We start from the raw sequence: 15,184 nt of genomic DNA on the forward strand, positions 1-15,184 counted from the left end.
CATAACCGATGGAGTATCTGGATTTAGACACAGAGGATTAGTGCAAACGAGAAATATCTCCAGGATTCTGAGGATTCTAAAACTTCAACAACTCTAAGAATGTAGAGTGCTGTGGGCAGCTTAGGCATGCAGGTTTGTGTAGACTGTTGCAGTTCTCTTGGGCTTATGGTCCTGGGAGTGGACTCCCTGGCCACATAGTAGTCCAGGTTTAGCATTTCCAAGGCTTGCCGCACTATACCCTCTGGATGGGTCTTGCTAGAAGCTTCCTGCTTCTCTCAAGCTTCCCTATGCCTCAGATTCTAGCAACCCAGCAGCTGTGTGGTGCACTGTGGCTTTGGATTTGCATTTCCTCCAGGACTAATGATGTGCAGCATCTACGTGTGCCAGGGGCATCTGTCCCTGTGTTCACCCAGCTCAAGGTTGTCTCTGTGATGCTCTGCTGCTGTGCTCTGCTCTGTGAATGAGGAGGGAGCAGGGGAGGGAGCTGGGTCCTCCGGGTGTGTGTGTGCGTGTGTGTGCGTGTGTGTGTGTGTGTGTGTGTGTGTGTGTGTGTGTGTGTGTGTGTGTGTGTGTGTGTGTGTGTGTGCCTGGGAGTTGTAAAGTGTCTTAGATCTCCTCTGCTTTCCTGGGGTCTGTAAGGCACTTATTCCTTGCCAGCATTTCCTGTCATTCGCTTATCTACAGTTTTACCTTTTTTTATTTTATTTTATTTTATTTTATTTTATTTTATTTGAGAACATACTGTACAGAGGGGTTACAATTACATGGGCAGGATAATGCATACATTTCTTACCAAGCATTGCAGCCTCCTCCTTTGTTTACCCTTCACCTCCCTTCCCAGCCTCCCCCCTCCCCCCCACCCAATCATACCCCCCTCCAGTTTTACCTTCTTGATTGCCAGAACCATCAGCCAGAAAAATTAGGCTGTGCCAGTGTAGGAGTAGCCCCAGGTGGGCAGGTGCCCCGGGCTTCAGCAGTGAGGTGACATTGGGCAGGGCTATGAGTGGTCAGCCTCTCTGTTCGGAGTCCACAGCCATGGTACTTGGACTTCATCAGCCAGGCTGAGGTGAACTGGGCCAACAGTCCCAGTAGCAGGGTAGGATATGTTATTGTAATTTTCTTTATTGTGGTATAAAACACATTCCACTTAGCACCCTGGCTGACCTTCAGTGTTTACCTCGGCAACATGGACTGTGGTTGGGTTGTTTTACAGGGGTCCGGGATGCTCCTGGGACAGCCCCCACCTCCGCCCACTGGACACGGACTCTGAGTCCTCACTGGGAGACTTCTGACTAAGCCGCAGGCGCACAGTGGGTGGCACCCCTCAGGCCTGCTGTAGGTGTGACCACTGCCACTCCTGGTGGAGCTGGCACCAAGTCTAGGAGCGCTGGTGGCCTGGGGCTCTGCAGGGCGGTTGGGAAGGGCAGAGTGCTGCTCCTCTTAGGCCAGCGCTTGGCCTCTCTGATCCTGAGGGTTTCAGGCCTATGTGTGTGAGCATGTGTACATGGCATTAGGTTCTCTCTCAGTGTCTCTACAAGGGCTTCTCCAGAGCCCTTCCTACTGCCCTTCTCCCACCTGGAACACACAGGTGCTCCTGAGCTGTGGGCTGCATCTCATGCTCCAGAAAGCACTACTGAGGCCATCCTCCTGCAAGCAGCCTTGGTCCAGGCACGTGTGGAAATAAGCTGCTGTATGGCTTCTTGCCTGTTGCTGTGTTCCAAGCAGCCATGTTATTTCCATCCCAATGACCCAAGTGGAGGAGAGAGTGGGACTGTGGGTCCTCTGGGACACGGGCTGCTGTGTGTGCCTGACAGGTCCAGGGAGGATTGAAGTATGTCACAGAGAAGCTCACAGACTGCAGCCTCTGTATGGAGCTGGGCTCCCTCTTGTGGAGTACAGCCCCATGTCGATGGGGGGTACAGCCCCCCCTGTGTGGATGGGAGTACAGCCTCCGTGTGGATGGGGAGTATAGCACCCATGTGGATGAGAGTACAGTCCCCCCCGAGTGGATGGAGTACAGTCCCCCCCGAGTGGATGGAGTACAGTCCCCCCCCGAGTGGATGGAGTACAGTCCCCCCCGAGTGGATGGAGTACAGTCCCCCCCGAGTGGATGGAGTACAGTCCCCCCCGAGTGGATGGAGTACAGTCCCCCCCGAGTGGATGGAGTACAGTCCCCCGAGTGGATGGAGTACAGTCCCCCGAGTGGATGGAGTACAGTCCCCCCCGAGTGGATGGAGTACAGTCCCCCCCGAGTGGATGGAGTACAGTCCCCCCCGAGTGGATGGAGTACAGTCCCCCCCGAGTGGATGGAGTACAGTCCCCCCCGAGTGGATGGAGTACAGTCCCCCCCGAGTGGATGGAGTACAGTCCCCCCCGAGTGGATGGAGTACAGTCCCCCCCCGAGTGGATAGAGTACAGTCCCCCCCCGAGTGGATGGAGTACAGTCCCCCCCGAGTGGATGGAGTACAGTCCCCCGTGTGGATGGAGTACAGTCCCCCCCCGAGTGGATGGAGTACAGTCCCCCGTGTGGATGGGTAGGTGCAGTCCCTGTGTAGATGGGAGTACAGTCACCATGTGGATGGAGTAAAGTCCCCGTGTGGATGGAGTACAGTCCCTGTGTGGATGGAGTACAGTCCCCCCCGAGTGGATGGGTAGGTGCAGTCCCCCTGTGGATGGGTAGGTACAGTCCCCGTGTGGATGGGAGTACAGTCCCCATCTGGAGTACAGTCCCCGTGTGGATGGGGGTACAATCCCCGTGTGGATGGGGAGTACAGTCCCTGTGTGGATGGAGTACAGTCCCCGTGTGGATGGAGTACAGTCCGCGCGTGGATGGAGTACAGTCCCCGTGTGGATGGAGTACAGTCCCCGTGTGGATGGAGTACAGTCCCCGTGTGGATGGAGTACAGTCCGCGCGTGGATGGAGTACAGTCCCCATGTGGATGGAGTACAGTCCCCGTGTGGATGGGGAGTACAGTCCCCGTGTGGATGGGGAGTATGGCCCCGTGTGGATGGAGTACAGTCCCCGTGTGGATGGAGTACAGTCCCCGTGTGGATGGAGTACAGTCCGCGCGTGGATGGAGTACAGTCCCCATGTGGATGGAGTACAGTCCCCGTGTGGATGGGGAGTACAGTCCCCGTGTGGATGGGGAGTATGGCCCCGTGTGGATGGAGTACAGTCCCCGTGTGGATGGAGTACAGTCCCCATGTGGATGGAGTACAGTCCCCGTGTGGATGGAGTACAGTCCCCGTGTGGATGGAGTACAGTCCGCGCGTGGATGGAGTACAGTCCCCGTGTGGATGGAGTACAGTCCGCGCGTGGATGGAGTACAGTCCCCGTGTGGATGGGGAGTACAGTCCCCGTGTGGATGGGGAGTACAGTCCCCATGTGGATGGAGTACAGTCCCCGTGTGGATGGAGTACAGTCCCCGTGTGGATGGAGTACAGTCCACGCGTGGATGGAGTACAGTCCGCGCGTGGATGGAGTACAGTCCCGTGTGGATGGAGTACAGTCCGCGCGTGGATGGAGTACAGTCCCCGTGTGGATGGAGTACAGTCCCCGTGTGGATGGGGAGTACAGTCCCCGTGTGGATGGAGTACAGTCCCCGTGTGGATGGGGAGTACAGTCCCGTGTGGATGGAGTACAGTCCCCGTGTGGATGGAGTACAGTCCCCATGTGGATGGAGTACAGTCCCCGTGTGGATGGGGAGTACAGTCCCCGTGTGGATGGGGAGTACAGTCCCCATGTGGATGGAGTACAGTCTGCGCGTGGATGGAGTACAGTCCCCGTGTGGATGGAGTACAGTCCCCGTGTGGATGGAGTACAGTCCCCGTGTGGATGGAGTACAGTCCCCGTGTGGATGGGGAGTATGGCCCCGTGTGGATGGAGTACAGTCCCCGTGTGGATGGGGAGCATGGCCCCATGTTGATTGGTAGGTACGGCCCCCGTGTGGATGGGTGTTACAGCTTTCCCCATGTGGTTGGGATGTCCTGTGTATGTGCCAAGCTACTCGTATTTATCCCCAGAGTTCTTTCATCAAATCTTTTCCTTGGCTGTGTGGAGCACCATCTGTTCTAACAACTCTCTTTTCTGTTTTCTTAACTTACAGCCGGAAAACCTGCAGAAGAACTGGCTCCGGGAGTTCTACCAGGTAAGAGCTGCTGCGTGTGTGTCGTTCAGGACAGTCACCCAGGGGTGAGTATTTCTTTAATTGTGTGTCTATGTGGAGATCACAGCAGGTCCACATGGAGGGCAGTGTAGGTGACACTGGCTAGATCCTAGCATGATTAGATTGGCTTCATATCTTCTTCAGAAGCAGTGGATGTTGTGCCTTGGTTCTCCTCAGGTAATGTTTCACACTATGATGGTCTCCCAGCCAGGATACCGACAACCCAGGTGGGGGTAATACTTTCTGAGGCTGAGTACCTGCACCATTATGGGAGGAAGCCATTGCTTTTCAGGAGAATTTCAAGTTGAGGTGCGAGCAGAGGTCCAGACTGGTGCTGTGGGTCCAGTGGGACATTGGTGGATTAGTGGAACATTGGTGGTCTAGTAGGACATGGGTGTTCTAGTGGAACATTGGTGGTCTAGTGGGACATTGGTGGTATAGTGGGACATCGAACATGGGTGGTCTAGTGGGACATTGGTGTTCTAGTGGAACATTGGTGGTCTAGTGGGACATTGGTGGTATAGTGGGACATCGAGCATGGGTGGTCTAGTGGGACATTGGTGGTCTAGTGGGACATCGAACATTGGTGGTCTAGTGGGACATTGGTGGTCTAGTGGGACATTGGTGGTCTAGTGGGACATTGGTGGTCTAGTGGGACATCGAACATTGGTGGTCTAGTGGGACATTGGTAATTTAGTGGAACATTGAACATTGGTGGTTTAGTGGGACATTGGTGTTCTAGTGGGACATTGGTAATTTAGTGGAACATTGAACATTGGTGGTTTAGTGGGACATTGGTGTTCTAGTGGAACATTGTTGGTTTAGTGGAATGTTGAAGCCCTCCATGAGCTCCTCAATCCTCTGTGACCTGGAACAATGCAATAACGGGAGACTGGATCATGCAACTGAGATTTTGGGTACCAGGGGACCTGTAGCCCTCCACTGGTAACAGATCCTGAGGTCCCATTAATCAAGGTTTTTATTGGCCTTGTGCCAGGAAGCAAGGTACACACTTCAACATGTGATGCATGTGATGATATTTTGCATACAAGTGGTAGGTGACCTTTTTATTTGGGGAAGGAGGGTTAAACATAGAGAGCCTTCAATTTGCGTAAACCTAGCTCTACCCTTAGGCTCCTGCACTGTTTAGGGGAGAATCTGAGTTCCCTTAAGCCAGGACTGATTGACCTTTCCAGGAAAACTCTGTGTTCTCAGAGTGTATTGGGAGAAGGCATTCCTACTCCCAGTCCTTTCTTGCTTTCACAGTGGGACACTGAGGAGTCTAGTAGAATATTAATGTGTCTAGTGGAACTTTGGTGGGTCTAGTGGAACTTCGGTGGGTCTAGTGGAACATTGGTGTACCTAGTGGAACTTTGGTGGGTCTAGTGGGACATTGGTATACCTAGTGGAATTTTGGTGGGTCTAGTGGGACATTGGTATACCTAGTGGAACTTTGGTGGGTCTAGTGGAACTTTGGTGGGTCTAGTGGAACTTTGGTGGGTCTAGTGGGACATTGGTGTACCTAGTGGAACTTTGGTGGATCTAGTGGAACTTCGGTGGGTCTAGTGGGACATTGGTGTACCTAGTGGAACTTTGTTGGGTCTAGTGGAACTTTGGTGGATCTAGTGGAACTTTGGTGGGTCTAGTGGAACATTGGTGTACCTAGTGGAACTTTTGGTGGGTCTAGTGGGATGTTGGTGGGTGTCACTTTGAAGAGACAGCTGGTGGGCTCTACATTCTCTCAGTTTATGTTCTGTTGGGGAGATGGGATTCGCATGGTTCTGAGGTTGCCCTGGACGGGTGATAGTAATCATCTCAGGAGGGGATTTGTGAAAATCTTGAGGATGAGAAGGCTGTGCCTGTTGATAGATGCAGGCATGTCCTATTTGTGATTCATGCTGGAAAGAACTAGGTTAAACAGCCCCTGGCCCACCTCTACCCCCAGCTTTGCTCCATGGGTGTGGACAGGAGTGGGCCTCAACAGGGGCTCAGGCTCAGTGGGGAGGGCAGAAGGACAGGGTGAAAACAGACGCTCACACCTGTGGTCTCTCAGTTTGTTCGAGGTACAGGCTGGGTAGGACTCAGGGCCATCTGTAGGCCCAAGTCCATGCTGGACATCAGGGAGTAGCCTTGGTTCTGTGTGCCGAATCCTCACATCTCAGGTGATGGACAGAAGATAGATGTATCTGTCCTGTCATTTGGAGATGGGGTTCTTCACTAACCATCCAGCATTCATGAACCTCTCCTTAGTGTGTTTGGTTCTGAGATGGGGAATGAAGGCAGATCTCTGGGGAGCAGTGGAAGGAAAGTTTGGTGGGGCAGGGGTGAGATTGGGCCACGTGGGAGGCTGGAGGTCTGGGAGGTGTCAGGTGGTGAATGATAGCGGGTATTCCTGTCTCTCAGGGTGGGAGTGATGAGGGAGAGCCCCGTAGAAGAGGGTCTCAGGTGGCGAGGAACAGGGAGGGACTCTTTCAGAGGAGGGTCTAGTTGATCTGGAAATGATGGCCAGGACTTGGGGGACATGGATTTTCCTTCATTAGCTACTGGTCCTTTGGCAGTCGTGGGTTTAGTGCCATAGAGTGAGTCTGTGTGTGGATGTAGACACCACAAAGGCTAGGGACCTGTGTCCCTCCTGACCTTGCAGTCCCTGGAAGGGATAATACACCTTCTTTGGCTGAACAGGGACCAGATGGGCCTGAAGAGTTATAGATTGGCATGGGTGACAGCCACAGTAGGCAGCAGTAGTACCTAGATGGTTTGGAACTAGCTCTAAAGGTGTTTCAGGGCCTACCTCCTGTCTAGAATTTTCCAAAGTAAAATAGCCTTCCACATGATAGCAAGGCTGATGGAGGATGTGCTGTGGGAAGAGGTGCCGGGCAGCTTGGATCTGATAGGACGCTCTCCAAACTCTTTGGTATGCTGGGGCACTGTGTGGCCAAAGGGAACCCTGGCTCCTCCCACAGGGAGTGCTTGGACTGTCTAATCTCTGGGAATGTGGTTGGTGTGCTGACTGACCTGTCTATCCTGTGTCCCTGCCCTCTGACCTGTCTATCCTGTGTCCCTGCCCTCTGACCTGTCTATCCTGTGTCCCTGCCGTCTGAACTGTCTATCCTATGTCCCTGCCGTCTGAACTGTCTATCCTATGTCCCTGCCCTCTGACCTGCCTATCCTATGTCCCTGCCGTCTGAACTGTCTATCCTATGTCCCTGCCGTCTGAACTGTCTATCCTATGTCCCTGCCGTCTGACCTGCCTATTCTGGGTGCTATCCTGGGTACCTGCCTCCTGCAGCAGGGACTCCGTGCTATTCCAGGGCACCTTGTGAGTGTTTTTTTTTTTTTTTTTTTGTCAGTCGTGGGGCTTGAACTCTAGGCCTGGGCGCTGTCCCTGAGCTCTTTGGCTCAAGGTTAGTGCTCTAGTGCTTGAGCCACAGCGCCACTTCTGGCTTTTTCTGTTTATGTGGTGCTGAGGCATCAAACCCAGGGCCTCAGGCATGCGAGGCAAGCGCTCTACCACGGAGCACCTTCCCAGCCCATTATGGGTGCTTTGTAGGGTCCTCCTGCTGTCCTGCTAGCCAGCCATCCTCTTGCATACATTTGCTCTGAATTGGAGGGACATAGGAATGAGCTTGCAGCTCTTGCTCTGAAGTGTGTGGTGAAGGCTGGTGCTGTGAGAACTGGAGCACCCCATGTGCCCCATTCTGTCCTAGTGTGTTGTGTGTAGTGTTCCAGATGTACCCACAGCAGCTTTCAGAGCCATTACTTCATCTCATTCACACAGACCATCATATAGCATTCATTCAGAAGTAGCTGTAGACTCTCTGGGGCGCATGCCAGAGTGAACAGAACACACCCAGAGTGTGAGTCTCACCGTGGCTCAGGGAGGAGAGGAAGCTTCTCTCCTGGGGTGGTCATGGAAGGTCTGGGGGCGGGGGGGCCCTGGGAGCCACCTCATCCGGGGTGGGCACGGAAGGTTGGGGCAGGGGCTAACCTGAGACTGGAAGTTCGAAGGAGCTGTCTGCCGTTGGCTGAGTCTTCAGTGGTGTGGCTGAGGTAGTAAGGACGCTAATGGACCCTCTGAAATGGTGTCCTTGGCTTTGTGTTCTCAGAAGTGGGGTCTCATCTGCCTGCACATTGCTGTCCCCCAAGCACACATGGTATATGTGTAGCAGTTACTTGTTTTGTTTTTTTTTGGGGGGGGTCCGGTCGTGGGGCCTGAACTCTGGGCCTGGGCGCTGTCCCTCAGCTCTTCAGCTCAAGGCTAGCGCTCTACCACTTGAGCCACAGCGCCACTTCTGGCTTTTTTCTTTTTGCTTATGTGGTGCTGAGGAATGGAACCCAGGGCCTCAAGCATGCAAGGCAAGTGCTCTACCACTGAGCCACCTTCCCAGCCCCTGTAGCAGTTGCTTGTTAACAAAGCAGAAAAGTATAAACAAATGTTTGTTCTATTTCTCTTTCTCCTCCAGCTTGATATACATTTACCTGGTAGTATATGTCTGTGTGTGGTATTGGGAAAAATGTGCCTTCCATCAGTGGGTCACAGATATATGCCTATTAACACATACGGTGTTTCTGTAGCTTCTTGGTATTCCATGGTAGGTGGTGGTGTTTGTGTGGTTTCCCCCACCTCTTTGTTTTTAATCTTTTTTTTTTTTTTTTGGGTCTGGTCATGGGACCTAAACTCTGGGCCTGTGCGCTGTCCCTCAGCTCTTCAGCTCAAGGCTAGCGCTCTACCACTTGAGCCACAGCGCCACTTCCGGCTTTTTTCATTTTGCTTATGTGGTGCTGAGGAATCAAACCCAGGGCCTCAGGCATGCAAGGCAAGCGCTCTACCACTGAGCCACCTTCCCAGCCCCGACCTCTTTGTTTTTAGTACTGGGAATTGAACCTGGTACTTCACTTAAACCTTCTCTCCAGCCCTTTTGCTCTTAGTTTCTTTTTCAGATAGGGTTTCTCTCTAACTTTCCCTGGGCTGACCGCAAACCAACATCCTTCTTGCTCTGCTTCCTGTGTAGCTGGCAATATAGACATGGAACACCATACCTGGTCAAGTTTTCACCTTTGATGTTGCTTCTGTTGAGGGACTTTTAGATTGTTGGAGTTTTGTTCATGGTAGCTATAAGGATGAACTTTTAAACAAGATACAATGTTGCTTATACAAATAAAAAATGAGCAGGTATTGAAGATTTTGTGATAGTGATAATAACCATTTTGTGTTTAGTGTTAAGAGCCAGTAAAATATGAACTAGGTCAAAAAAATCAGAGACAGAGAGATCCTCCCATCAGCAATTCTGGTATGAATTTTTTCAGCAGATGCAGTACTAGCCAATATTTATAGGGTAGAATAATGTGCCTTATTTCACTGTCAGTTTAACTCCCAGATCTGTAAAGTAGTTCAGAGATAACCCAAATAGGTGAGATAAACACACTCAGCGTTTTTGTCCACTTAGAAGTTTTCTTTTCTTTCCTTTCCTTTCCTTTCCTTTCCTTTCCTTTCCTTTCCTTTCCTTTCCTTTCCTTTCCTTTCCTTTCCTTTCCTTTCCTTTCCTTTCCTTTCCTTTCCTTACCTTTCCTTTCCTTTCCTTTCCTTTCCTTTCCTTTCCTTTCCTTTCCTTTTCTATCTTTCTTTTTTTGTTTTTTGGTCAGTTGTGGGGCTTGAACTCTGTGCCTGGGCGCTCTTCAGCTCAAGGCTAGCGCTCTACCACTTGAACCACAGCACCACTTCCAGTTTTCTGGTGGTTTATTGGAGATAAGTCTCACAGCCTTTCCTGCCCAGTCTGGCTTTGAACTGTGATCCTTAGATCTCAGCCTCCTGAGTAGCTAGGATCATAGGCGTGAGCCACTGGTGCCCGCCCACTTAGAAGTGTTTTTATAGTGTTTCCTGACAGGCGTGTCTGTCCTGCTTGCATGGATGAACAGGTTTACCCTCTGGCCTTAAGAAAATGCCAGTGAGTTTCAAACACTCCACGACAAGCAGTGCAGTGGTTCCTATGGGAAGGACCGAGGGAGGCCAGCCCTGCGCTTTCTAGGCCAGTGCGCAGTGGAGTGAAGTTCACACCTAGTACTTGTCACAGATCACCTGTAGGTAAAGAGGCAGGGAAGTGTGACCTGTAATGAGAAAACGGAGTGGTAGTGGTGGCCAGTTTTACTGATCTTGAGGAACCCGCTTTTGGCATTTCTGATTGTGTGTCTATTCTCTTCCTATTTTTCTCTTCCACTGATTTCTGCTTTTCCTTGTTTTCTTTGTGCTACTCTGGATTTAATTTGCTCTTTTGTATCTAGTTTCTGAGGATGGGAAACAAAAGTTACCAATGTCAGAAATTTAACCTGGGTATTATCACTAAAGAATATAGAAAACAAAAAGACAATAAAGCAATACCATTAATAACTTTATGCCAATAAATTTGAAATTTTAAATGACGAAGATATTTTTGGAAAAAGAAGATATCCAAGTTTACTGAAGAAGCAATAAGTGCACTCATTCCTATATTCATTAAACTAAGGTTTTGCTCATCTCCTTTTTACAAAAACCCCTGTAACTCAGATGGTGTCACTGGTTAATTCTGACAAACAGTTCAGGAAGAGGCTGTAACAGTTCTGCAGAAACTGCCCAATAGTGTTGCATCACCACTGGTCCTTTAACTCATCCATCCTATGACAGGGCGTGAGGGCATTCTGATCCAAAAGCAGACAGGGACATTAAATGAGATAGACTCTATCCTCCATGAACATAAGTGCAATGTTCTTAAAAATTTAGCAAATGAAAGCTATGAACCAGTATACATACATATTCATAGATGAATATTAACAGTGCATGTTTAAGCATAAACATGCTATTTGTGGGGATGTGGTTCCAATTGCTTCTTCAGATACCCAGACCAACAGTTGCTCAAATCCCCTTTATGCAACCGTGTAGTGTTTGCATGTAGCCCATGATGTCCTTCCTACTTTAAATTATCTCTAGATGACTTCTTTTTTTAACGATGCAAATGGTTAATATCCTGTGTTTTATGGAGAATGGCACAAAAATCTGCACATGTTCCCCAGATAGTTTCAACTTGTGGTCTGCTGAATCCATGGACATATAACACAGGTAATGTGTGTGCCACATGTGTGTTTGCACAGGCAGACTGCCGGGCAGACCACCCCTCCCCGAAAGTTTGTCTCTGCACTGTGGTGTGTCATCTGGTCACACCTGTGGGTCTGTTTCTCAGTCTCTTTTGAACAATGATCCGTGCCTCATCTATCTGTCAAGAACGTTCTATCTTGTTTGCTATAGCTTTATGTTAAGTCTTAAAAACAGAACATGAGTTCACCAATTTTGTCAAACTACTTCAGCTTTTAAGTTCCTTTACTCATCTTGCCCATGTGTTTTAAAACTGTATTGTGACTTCTTCCACAACCCTCTGAAATTTTTTTTTTTTGAAACAAGTTCTCACAATGTTAGTCCAGTCTGTCTTCAAACTCACGGGCCTCTTCTTCAGTGTCCTAAGTGCAGGGATTACAGAACTGTGCCACCGTGCCTGGCTCCAGATGGATTTTGATGGAAACTACGTTGAACCAGTAGATCTGATATGAAGAATTCACATGTTAAGATGCTTGAGTTTTTCAATCATAAAGATGTAATATCTCTCAAGTCTCTTAGTTTTTCTATCATTAAGATGCAGTATCTCTCAAGTTCTTGATATCTTCTCTGATTTCTTTCATCCATGTTTCATAGCTGTCAGTGTATAGATGTTGACATACTTTATCCAGATATTTTACTTTGTTCCAGTGCTAATATATTTCTTAAATTGGGTTTCCCATTGTTTATAGTTAATTTAAAAAGATGTTTTCCTACAGACCTTGTATGTTAAAAGCTAATAAGTTCACTTAGCATATAAAGAGCAGACCACCGTAGATGGTCGTGATTTTTTCTGGATGGTAGTCATGTCTTCCTGAAACAGAGTTGTTTCTGCCTTTCATGCTTGTTTCCATGCACCGGTGAGGTCCATCAGCAGCATAATGAATGAGGAGGTGGCGGGAGATCTAGGCAGATTTACAAGGCTAGAAGTGTCAACAACCCCAGGGGCTGACGTGGTTTCAGACTTGAGCATCACAGCAGCCATGATTGCAGCTCAGATTGTATACTCTCCATGCTGACCAAGTCAGGGTAAAGGCACTTGAGTGCAATCCCAGCAGGTGCCCCGGGGAGACTGAGGCTGGAGCTACTGCTGGCTCCACCCCTGTCCTGAGAGGGTCAGTCCAGGCTCCTGGGCAAGTGACTTTGTGGCTCTGCGTGTGGGTGGGACCAGGAGTCTGCATAATTGGTGGTGTAGGGAGTGGTGCCCCAAGGCTGCAGCCATCCTCTTCTGGCTACCTTACTGTGCAAAGGGGTGGGGCTTGTCTGTTCCTCTTCACTGCCCAGAATTGCCAGCACGGCCTGAATGAATGAATGAATTTGAAAGCAAAGCATCTTTTCAGGAACAGCAGTGGTGAAAGCATCCAGATGAGGTGGTTGAGGCTGGAATAGGAATAGGGGCATGCAGAGGGCTGGGGCCTGCTGTGGAGCTTCAGGTCTTTGCCCCTGACAGTTCACATGGAAGGTAGCGCATTCTTGTCTGACAGTAGGGGTGCTAAGGGCTGGTGACCGGGGAGAACATGTCTGGAAGGAGGCCCACCAAGGCTGGTCTTGAACTTGTGAACTAAAGCCATGCACGGCTCCAGCATTTCAAGTAGCCATGTCTGTAGGAACACCTCACCTCACGTGTCTCTGATTAGCAATCTTCGATAGGCTATTGGTGAAGGGAAATACAGGTAGCCCCAAGTACGGATGAACACTTTCATAGAAATGAGTCTCTAGCTGAAACTCCTGCAAGCAGCTTTCGTAACTGTGTCTTAGCATTGTGAAAGACATCAGAATCCTGCTGGGGAAGCCCCGCGTCTCTTGAGCAGTCTGATGGCTGAAGAGCTGGCCCCTTTTGACCCACCATGAAGAGGCGCTGTGGCTGTGAGCCCATTGTAGGCCCCAGAGCTCAAATCCTCCTACTGGTCCACCCTTCCTGTGTGATTGTGAGCCAGTGGGGTAACATCTCTGCACCTCTGTGTGCTGGTGTCATGGCACTCACTGCGGGTCAGCGAGGAATAATGGAGTCACTGCTGATGCCCTGCGATGGTTGCCAGGCCTGCGTGAGTGCACCGCTGTGCTGGCAGCCCACAGCCTGTCCCACCTGTATCCTTGAGGGGGAGGGGGGGCACAGATCTGAGTTCTCCTCATGCTCAGAAAGCTGGGGTGCTGCTAAAAGACAGACAGAGACTACACTAAAAAGACCATAGGCTGACTACCAGTTTCATGCAGAATAGGAGGTCTCTGCCTCTGGTGGACTGGCCAAAGACATCTTTCTGTCCCAGTAGAAACTCCTTGTAAGGCATAGATGGAATTTCAGGTTTCCTAGGAGGCTCTTTTATTTATTTATTTTTTGGTCCGGTTGTGGGGCCTGAACTCTGGGCCTGAGCACTGTCCCTCAGCTCTTCAGCTCAAGGCTAGTGCCCTACCACTTGAGCCACAGCGCCACTTCCGGCTTTTTGCTTATGTGGTGCTGAGGAATCGAACCCAGGGCCTCAGGCATGCAAGGCAAGCGCTATACCACTGAGCCAACTTCCCAGCCCTAGGAGGCTCTTTTAAAGCACTAAAAAAGAATTAGGTGAAACTGATTCTAATAAATGTGTCCAGCCAAGCTTCTGGTTCAAACATGTAGCACCTCAACCACATGACTGACACTTTCCTTACTTTTGTGTTTCTTTGGGTGGGTTTTCTAGTATGGACAGACAGGCAGGCGCGGGAGCAGGCAGCAGCTGTACTGTGCACAGTCAGGCCTGAGAGGAGGCAATGGCTGTACTGTGGACAGTCAGACCTGAGAGGAGGCAGTGGCTGTACTGTGGACAGTCAGACCTGAGAGGAGGCAGTGGCTGTACTGTGGACAGTCAGACCTGAGAGGAGGCAGTGGCTGTACCGTGGACAGTCAGCCTGAGAGGAGGCAGTGGCTGTACTGTGCACAGTCAGCCTGAGAGGAGGCAGTGGCTGTACTGTGCACAGTCAGCCTGAGAGGAGGCAGTGGCTGTACCGTGGACAGTCAGACCTGAGAGGAGGCAGTGGCTGTACTGTGGACAGTCAGGCCTGAGAGGAGGCAATGGCTGTACTGTGGACAGTCAGACCTGAGAGGAGGCAGTGGCTGTACTGTGCACAGTCAGCCTGAGAGGAGGCAGTGGCTGTACTGTGCACAGTCAGTCTGAGAGGAGGCAGTGGCTGTACTGTGGACAGTCAGACCTGAGAGGAGGCAGTGGCTGTACTGTGCACAGTCAGACCTGAGAGGAGGCAGTGGCTGTACCGTGGACAGTCAGCCTGAGAGGAGGCAGTGGCTGTACCGTGGACAGTCAGGCCTGAGAGGAGGCAGTGGCTGTACTGTGCACAGTTAGTCTGAGAGGAGGCAGTGGCTGTACTGTGGACAGTCAGGCCTGAGAGGAGGCAGTGGCTGTACCGTGGACAGTCAGCCTGAGAGGAGGCAGTGGCTGTAAGTTAGACAGGTGGGTCTGAGAGGAGGCAGTGACTGTACTGTGCACAGTCAGTCTGAGAGGAGGCAGTGGCTGTACTGTGCACAGTCAGTCTGAGAGGAGGCAGTGGCTGTACTGTGCACAGTCAGTCTGAGAGGAGGCAGTGGCTGTACTGTGGACAGTCAGGCCTGAGAGGAGGCAGTGGCTGTAATGTGGACAGTCAGGCCTGAGAGGAGGCAGTGGCTGTACTGTGGACAGTCAGTCTGAGAGGAGGCAGTGGCTGTAATGTGGACAGTCAGGCCTGAGAGGAGGCAGCGGCTGTACCGTGGACAGTCAGACCTGAGAGGAGGCAGTGGCTGTACCGTGGACAGTCAGACCTGAGAGGAGGCAGTGGCTGTACCGTGGACAGTCAGACCTGAGAGGAGGCAGTGGCTGTACTGTGGACAGTCAGTCTGAGAGGAGGCAGTGGCTGTAATGTGGACAGTCAGGCC

At 50.9% G+C, this 15,184-nt stretch overlaps 1 protein-coding gene across 2 annotated transcripts in view; it reads left to right on the forward strand.

The window, feature by feature from the left end:
- Window positions 1–15,184, forward strand: part of Inpp5a (inositol polyphosphate-5-phosphatase A) — a 193,654-nt gene that overhangs the window by 43,203 nt on the left and 135,267 nt on the right. For both annotated transcript variants that reach the window (XM_070011461.1, XM_070011462.1), the window contains exon 2: window positions 4,107–4,148. In XM_070011461.1, coding sequence (XP_069867562.1) covers window positions 4,107–4,148 — 42 coding nt within the window. The remainder of the gene's footprint in view (window positions 1–4,106; window positions 4,149–15,184) is intronic.

Source organism: Dipodomys merriami, unplaced genomic scaffold, assembly GCF_024711535.1.
Source record: "Dipodomys merriami isolate MVZ:Mamm:240054 unplaced genomic scaffold, mDipMer1.0.p SCAF_82, whole genome shotgun sequence".
Lineage (NCBI taxonomy): Eukaryota > Metazoa > Chordata > Mammalia > Rodentia > Heteromyidae > Dipodomys > Dipodomys merriami.